Source organism: Drosophila sechellia, chromosome 3R (assembly GCF_004382195.2).
Source record: "Drosophila sechellia strain sech25 chromosome 3R, ASM438219v1, whole genome shotgun sequence".
In the NCBI taxonomy this organism is placed as follows: domain Eukaryota; kingdom Metazoa; phylum Arthropoda; class Insecta; order Diptera; family Drosophilidae; genus Drosophila; species Drosophila sechellia.
The window spans coordinates 26,456,955-26,465,824 of NC_045952.1; the positions used below are offsets into that span (position 1 = coordinate 26,456,955).

Genomic DNA, 8,870 nt, shown 5'->3' on the forward strand with positions numbered 1-8,870 from the left:
TAAAATGTAGCTAAATGTAAAAATGTAATTGGAATTTATAAAGTTAGGTGTTTGAGTATTAAACATACATTTTATTATATCCCTTATAATCAGTATAGATTTGTTTGCAAATTACAGCCTTGCAAATCATAGATTCATGGCTTGAACAAACCAAACTAATCTACATGATTAATTGGAAGCGGTTTAGTTAGACATTTTAGAGAGAAATATCTAGGTTATCAGCTACATGAGCTTAACAATAAACAACTCTGCTGAAATGAAATAACATGAAGTCTGTAAAGTCACACACGCATAATACTAGTTTAAAATTTAATTTATAACTAAGTTGTAAACTTAGATAGACATGGTTTTTATGTTGTGATACTCGAATAAATTTAATAAGTGATACTACAATTTTAGTTGGTGGGATGGATTGATGTTTAATTGAATCAATTTCTTTAAAAGCCCATTCTGTAAATAGTTCTTTTAATAAAGTTGGCGTAGTATCGCACATCCATGTACACGTCTGGCTTTTCGTTGTTGCCGCATTTGAAAGTCCACGTGTTGATGCCACAAACTTGCCGCCCCAACAGAAGTGGTCCGCCGGAGTCGCCGAAGCAGAGAGTCTTGTGGTTGTAGGCACCGGCACAGATGATATTGGGTGGCATCTTGCGACCCAGCTGCTGCTCGCAATTCCGTCTACTCACAATACCAACTTTCATCGAGCGAAAAGTTTTCTTCCTGGACTCATCCCAGATGCCACCTTCGAATCCCCAACCGGCTGCAATGAGTTTATCCCTTGGATGCAGTACCGATCGACAGACCTGGGCGTAGCCAATGTTCCTGCCCCTCAACGGATACTTGGTCTTCGCCACCGCGACATCCGCGATGAATTTCATTTTTGCATAGTTCGGATGAATTTGCACCCATATAAGTTGATTCCTCCGGAAGTAGTTGCCGTGCCAAGTGAATTCCGCTGACCTTCCACCGATCACGTGGAACCAAGACCACTTCAAGTTTTCGAAACAATGGGCTGCCGTAAGGATGTGTCGCGGTGTGAGAAGTGTTGCCGAGCAGACGAGCTTTCTCCCATTGAAGAGCTGAATGCCCACTCCTCCAAGAGATTCCACAGTCGTCTTTATGCCATTATATATCCTGGGATGGAACCTGCCCGACTTCTCCTCTCTATTCCCAGCTTCTGTTCTCACGGAATTAAGAATAAACAGCAGCTGAACGAGTGCCCAACCTGAATCCATGGCTTTTGAAGAGAAAATGATGGGCTTACATTCTTACAACAGTTTCTACGAATGGCTCGAAATTGATTCGTTCCCTGAGAAACATCTACAGTGGCTACAACAAATATTCTGTAATATTTAAATAAAATTACAATAAGTTTATTTAAGATGTAAGTACTTATTAAGTTTTGATTCATTTAGAACTTTGAAGAGAAAATCTGATTTAGGATTGACTTTTCGCTGCAAACATCTTAAGCACTCTTTAATAAAACCATATAAATAGTTCAAAATCAGCAAAACTCAAGGAAACATAATTTCGAATGGAGTTAAGCTTGAATGTCGTCTTACCATAAAGAAGTTCCACTGGCCAATGGGATTTCGGCCGTGACAGCGGCGTCGTCGAGTCGATTACGCGAAAAGTTTGACTGTGTGAGTGGAGAGTCTAACCCATTTTGCTTTGAGAATTCCCATTGGTCTTCTTGTGGAATCGCGGCACGTTTTGTTGCCAGTACATTTGCGGTTATGTGCTCATTGCAGGCTCACACGCACACACGTAAAAGTGTATGTATTACTGTGCGTGCGTGTTTGCGTGCGGCTCTTGCCAAATTGTCGATTTTATTATTTGTGTTTATATGATTTTTCAGCTGTTCTGCATTTTAAAGGAAGCCGGAAAATAAAGTGTGGAAAACGGGGGTTTTTCCGAGTTGCTAGAGCACGAAATGCGAGGCGCGTCTTCAGCCTCATTTCTTATTATAATGTGAAAAATATCCTTTTACAAATTCAAAACGTCGAAATGTGCTATTTCTTTTGTTGCCGATTTTAACGACCGGATAGAGAGATTCCATACATTCGACCCTGTGTTCATAGGACCCCCGTGACTTTACGGATCACGTCCGTTTGGCATGTAGTTTACGAATCTAGATATTCATCAATGGGCATTGAAATATTCGGCGCATCACTGGGTGGCAATTTTCTAACATTTTCGTCCTGCGAACTCATCGTTCTCGCTCGTAGGAGCAGGCTCTATAGATTGATTTATGATTTCAGGTGTCCTTTTTAAGGATGCCGACCTGCTTTTATTGAAATGAAGCCAAATTGACTGCTGTAAAGGGATTCATCAGGAATCCAATGGTTATACATATCTGCATTCAATTAATTGCAGCAAAATGGTTTTATAATTAGTGACAAACATATATGAAACATCAGTCGATGTTTTTAATTAAAATTCATGTTTCTGACTTCCAACTAATTAAAGTTTTCAACAAAAATAAATCAAGTAAAGCGTTAAACTTATCATTTTTATGTCTTTGTATGCAAATTTATGTTTCGTAATTTGCAAAAAAAAAACCCTCGCAATATAGCAATTGAATTAGCAAATATAATGGCCATAAAAGTGAATGTTTTGTATTTTTTTACCAATCCAGGAAGAATTTTTTATGCCATTAAGCACCTAAAAGTCGATTTAAGCAATAAAAAACAAGAAGTATTTTTTTCTCAATTTTTCTGCCATAAACATTAGTCGCATTAGTTTTGAAAAAACGCATTTGTTTATGTTTTTACAGCATTTTTTGTGGGCATCGTAAAAAAAGAAGACATTTTCAGTTGCAGAAAGGCCATTGCAACGAAGCTTTTATTAGTTTAGTTTTCGAAATTAAACGTATTTGCATGTCAGGCTGTCACACACACAAGCGTCGCACCAAATAAAAAACTTTACCATTTTCTGTGTGTGTGTGTGTGTTGATGTATTTTTGGCCGAATGGCGAATGTTATAATATTGTTGCATGATGCCTTTGGTGTCTTTTGTCGACGGATTTGGTAATAGTTGTTGTTGATTTCCTTGGCTTTTGCCTGCTGCCAGTGCCGAGTGTACAATTTAATTGCTTTTTCGGTTTTTGCTTGTGATTGTGTGTGTTTGTGTGTGAATATGACGGAACTGGTTGTCGTCTAACAATTTTTAGAATTGCATCAAAAGGCGGAATGGGAACCAAAGAAAATCCAGTTGAACGCCGCACAGCAGTGGAGCTGGGGAAAGGATGAAAAGGATGGCAGCATGTCGGCTACAATATTTTGCTTTTAACCTAAAATCTAAAGTTTAATTGTCATTCAATGTGTCACACCTGCTAAAGAAGCGGAAACAGGCGGAGAACCGAGTCCGTGAATTCTACTGGCTGATGGGCAGACAATCTAAGCTACCGACTTCCACTAAGCTCCTTATCTACAAAGCGATCATAAGGCCAATCTGGACGTATGGCATTCAACTGTGGGGCACTGCATCGAAAAGTAACATCAACATTATCCAGACATTCGAAAACAAAACGCTCCGCACAGTCACAAACGCTCACCCTTTCCACGATAATGCCACTATACACGAGGTCCTCAGCTTCCCCTGGGTGAAGGATGAGATTAAGAAAAGCAGCAGGCAGTACATGCAGAGGCTTCAAGACCACCCAAACAACCTGGCACAAGACCTGATGGACACCAGTCAACGCACCAGGAGGCTGCACCGATCACACCCTTTGGACCTCTCTGGGATTAGACACGCAAATTAAATTAAATTATACACATACATTATTATATACTTCATACATACAATATCGACAGTTATTGTATAGTTTCGCAACAATTTATGTAATCAATTAATTCTCTACCGTTAAGTTTAGTCATCAAATTTAATGATTGTCCGCGAAGGACAGTTTTAAATTAATATATCCAAAAAAAAAAAAAAAAAAAAAAATTCAATGTGTGTAGATGTGCGTGCACACGGAGAAATCATCAAATGTCTAGTACTATCTAGTATATATTTTAGAAATTTTTAATAAAGTGGTAAATATGCAAAAAAGACAGCTATGCTTTATAGTTTATTTATTATAATTTGTCTTATTATGATTTAATGGCTAATGTTTGTCAGATTTCTTTGGTTTTCTTTTTGAATTGGAAATATACTCAAATTTATCCAAAAACTTAATTTAGTTATACTATCTTTCTTGCGGTGCTCCTTACACTCTCTTTATCTTTTGGCTGGTGTCAACGGAAGCCGTCGCTGTGTTTGTAGGTGGCTGCCATCGAAATTCCGGGCTCAACAGCAAAGTAACCAAAATGCAATTGTTTTGCAATTGGCATTTTGACCACATTCTGACACCCCACGCACACACACAGATACAAACACCAATACATATGGGCGGCGAGTGGCTGTGGCAGCCACTGTAAATTGCGAAAAACTAAATATGCACAGACATGCGCAAATGTGTGTGCGAAGTTGGCGTAATTTAGTTAGCATTTCAAATGTTTTTCCATTGCCAGGCATTAAGAGGAATAGGACATTTTCTGTCGATATGCCGAAAAATTCTTAATTGAAAATGAATTTGGTTTTGGGCCAAGTGCTGCGTGCCCCGTGCCGCTCGTTCGGCCAAATCTTTTTTCCAATGCCTTGTTTTGCTTTCTACTAATTCGGATTGTTTTGTGTGTTATCTGCATGTGATGGGTCTGCTATGCGATGGGATACAATGGGGTATATCGATGTGGATTGTGCAGTTTTTGGGGTCTGCCGGCTGACATTTGCATATTTTTCGAGCCTGCCAGCCGACGAGTGCTGTTATCCTTTGGCACAGCTGCGCTGCTGTTTACTTAGTGTCGCTGAATCTGTATCAGAATGTGAATCGGGGTTGGAGGTATCCTCTCCTCTTGCAACATGGCAAAATGGCACCAACAACACTCGCACACTCATGCACACGAGCTGGGCAAATACAAAAATTCTAGTCTACATATTTGAATTCGAAAATGAACGGAGCAAATGCCTCTGTTCTGTCTCTGAATTTGATGAATGTAGAAACGGCCATCGCATCGAGGCACTCTCATCCTCAACTGCCTGCGGATATTTACACTGTGATACTACCAAGTAGAAATTCAATTTATAGCAAATGAAATTGGCCTATTTGTATATTTTTTTAAGCTCCTAAGAAATAATTGCTGTGGTACTGAAACTTGCAGATAAATCACATCGTATTTGGAAAGTTTCGCGCAGTGTACCTGCATTTGTCTATTTGTTGTGGATATAATAGATGGGCTGGCCAGATATATAGACGGACAGCTGGAAATCTGGACAGGCCGGAGGCTTCATCTGGCTGTTGGCCATATTTGCCGTTATGCATGCAAATTGCACTAATGAGCGTCACAAAATTTAGCATAGACAAATGCTAGAAAGTACGGAGAGAGCCGGGCAGGAAGCTCTGGGCCAAGCACTTGCCCATTGCAGCCTGGCTAAAAGGTTTTGAGTTCTTGGCCCTTAAATGAGGTCGACCTCCGAGAAAACAGGACCGTGACCACAAAAGCTACCCCATTCGCCAGCTGGAGGGCAGTTTTCACGCACGGTTTCCCTCGTTCACGGAGCTGTGACAGTTTTTTGCCACTGCATCTGGAGCTGGAGCTACTTTTGCCACTGCCACTGCTACTGGTGCCATTTTTGCTCATTAGAGTAAATGCACTTAATTAGAGCATACCAGCCATCGGGGGATTCAGCCAAAAACAAAAAAAAATAGAAATAGAAGGGCAGTAAGAGGAGCAGAGCGCAGCCAACGGCTATGATTACGCCGTTCTTAATAACAAGGATGGAAACAACTGGGGGCTGTGGAAAAAACAATGCAGTTTACACTTTAAATGAGTGCAAATAAATAAATGGCTAAGCGAAATGCGACAAATAGCTGGGAAATGGCAAAAATGGCTTACAAAGTTGCGCATTTTAGTGGCCACTGGCCACTCTTCATTTGCCATTCTCCACGGGCTCTCCTCCTGACCAGTAATTTGTGTGCGACAGGACCCCGACTTATTTGCATTTCCCGGCAATTGTTGCTGGGCATCATTAGCGCACGAGTAGTGTGTGTGCTTCCGGTGGATAAGGAGTACGGTGAAAAATAATTTGGAATCTCAAAGCGCCTCAGGTGTTAGTCCGAGTAAAAATGTACCATTTGCAAGTAGGGGTTCTTAATTGGTAGTAGTAAGTTTGGTACCATGATCATTTCAATAAGTTAACACTACTTTTTTTGTAAAGGATAATGATCCGTCATTTTTCTCTCTGTTTTCTGCCAGGAACTTCAGGCCTTGATTGCAATTGCAGGCAATTGCACATTAAAAATCATTAAAATTGATTGCAACGCATGAACTTCTTTATGCCGCTGCAACTTTGTGGCAGTCATAAGGATCGCAGCAGGAGCCAATCCGATTGTTCAGTCCACATATGTGCTATAGAACGATCTGCGGCATTTTTAAATTTTGGACAAAAGAAATGACTGGCTTGCAAACTTTAGTAACTAACAGCCGATGCAGCTAGATGTCCTGTCCCTGCGACCAATTTTCTGAGTGGGGGAAAATGGCTTGGGGCAGTGGCAAAGCCAAATGGTGCAATGTGCGAGGGGAAATTGTTTGCCTTTTGCTTGTCTTTGTCGTTTAATTAACTAAAAAATTGCTTTTTTAAATAGTTTCCAGCTGAAAGTCAGCCAGAGACGCAGACACAAGGGGCAAGGGCCGAAGGACGACGGACGCAGGACGCAGGACGATGGGGGCGTTTCCGCTGGGGCGAGTCTCCATTAAAGAAACGCTTGAATAATTTCAGCCTTAGGCCAATGGGGAGCAGCCATTGGAATATTATGCTTGCCATTTGCTTTGACGCTCGCTTTTAGCTTATTAGATGTTCTGTGCCTGCTCCGGCCATCCGCCCCCTGCCCCACATTCCACATTCCACATCCCGCTTGCCCCAATCTAGTCGTTATGCAATATTTATTAAAGTGAAATAAAACACTGTGCTCTGCTCTAGTGGCTGTTGTTGATTGCTTAAGTATTCTCTTTTGGTTACCTTCGAGCGTGCCTTTTTTTCACACGTCCCTACGACCCCCTGCCGCTCGTCAACAAGTAGTAGTTGTAATCCAGCGCATATCTCCATTAAATATTCGCAATGTAAATACATAAATACTTAAGTAAGACGCTTAACCAGCGCACACTCATTCCTCAACCCTCCGCACCCCTCCACACACACACACTCACACATTCCAAGTGCCTAGCTTAGCGTAGGCTTTGTCCCGCCCCAAAACTCCTTGTTTGCGTATACGTATCTACTTAGCATTAGTGCATGTACTTGGGCTTTGTATTAATTTAACTGAACAGACACGGATCGTGGGGCAGTGGTTGCCCGTGGTAGGGCTTCCTTGTGGTTGGGGTGAGGGAGGACTGATTTTCTGGCTCCCATCGGGAGCTGCAAGTGGGGGAAGTGAGCCGATTGGGGCAATTTCGAGTGACGCACATAATAATTAAATTTCAAGATCCGAAGCCAATTTGCGGGCGCGATGTGAAATGCTGAAGCTTGTTTGATTGAAGGTCGATAGTGAGTGGATTTATGGGCAAGGACACTGATGTTCCTAAGACATGTTAAGAACTCGGGAATTTCGGGTGATTTGAGCAACGAGCAGGGACCAGTGTACTTTAAGCGTCGAAATATATGTGGACCTTTCGAAAACTTATCACAACGTCTTACAGGCGGGCATATTTTATGATATGATTATGATGGTATTTTAAGAGAACAGGAACCTGTATAATCATAATTGATTTGCTTAAGCAGTTTCCTAAATTTCCAAACCGATTTAAATTTAAATCGTTTTCCCTCAAGTTTGGTTGCATTTTTTCGAGCACTTGGCCTAATTAGGACCACCGGCAGGTGGTCGTCTTAATTGCTTTGGGGCCCGTGGGCCTTCAGACTCCTACTTGGGTGAAGTATCCGTACTTGGCCTATAAATAAATATATTTCCAGCAATTTCCGCTGCAGTGCTGGGGCGTGTCCACTTGGCACCGGGGTAATGAAGTGCCCCAATGCCCGTACACATGCATGCACTCACTCTCACCTATGACGTGTACAAATTGCGTCACTGTAACTTCTCATTTCGGCCATTATTTTGCGGCCCGTTCAGTGTTCGCCATTCCCCATTCGCCGCCTTTTTTTCTGGCCGGCTTTTCCTCTTTTAACGACTTTGGCCGGGGTGGCTGGCAAAACGCAAATTTTTCGGTGCATAAATTAAAATGCAAATCCTCCGCATGGAAAATCCCCCTGTAATTAACATACATTAGCACGAGGAAATGCAAAACTTTTCTTGCCATTCCTTTTTCGCTTTTCGCCGTTTTCCTTTTGCCTTCTTTTTTTTCCCCACATTTTTTTCATTTTTGCTCTCTGCACTCGCCGCTGTGTGTTTGTGTATATATTTTCGTTAATTTCTGGACAATGACAGTTAGGTGCGGGCAGCGCGGGGGTGAGGTGGCCAGGGGGCAGGAGGTCTTTTAGGTGTCTGTGTGCTAATATAGAAATACGGCGGACCAGCGGCAGAAGGTCCTTTCATGCATATGCAGTATGTAAAGTGAGCAGCACTCTCGCACACACTTACGTAATGCACATAAGGTTGGCGTACTCGTATAATGAGTAAATTACACAATCGCCGCTGTCCAATTTTGGGTGGCGCCTCACTTGACTTTCTTTTATTTTTCGGCGCTCTTTCTCTCTCGCTGTTTTGGTCTTCAACTATGGCTCCTTTTTCGTCCTATTTTAATTTTCAGCTCGATTTTTTGTGCTTGAAATTTTTCCACATGGAAAATTATTTGATTTATTTCCACTTGGACACACTG

The 8,870-nt window shown here is 41.7% G+C and overlaps 1 protein-coding gene across 1 annotated transcript; it reads right to left on the reverse strand.

The window, feature by feature from the left end:
* Positions 1–421: 421 nt before the first annotated feature.
* Positions 422–1,246, reverse strand: LOC6618744 (seminase). The gene has a single exon (XM_002042966.2). The coding sequence runs from the start codon at positions 1,233–1,235 to the stop codon at positions 438–440; it is 798 nt and encodes a 265-aa protein (XP_002043002.1). The 5' UTR covers positions 1,236–1,246; the 3' UTR covers positions 422–437.
* Positions 1,247–8,870: the final 7,624 nt, after the last annotated feature.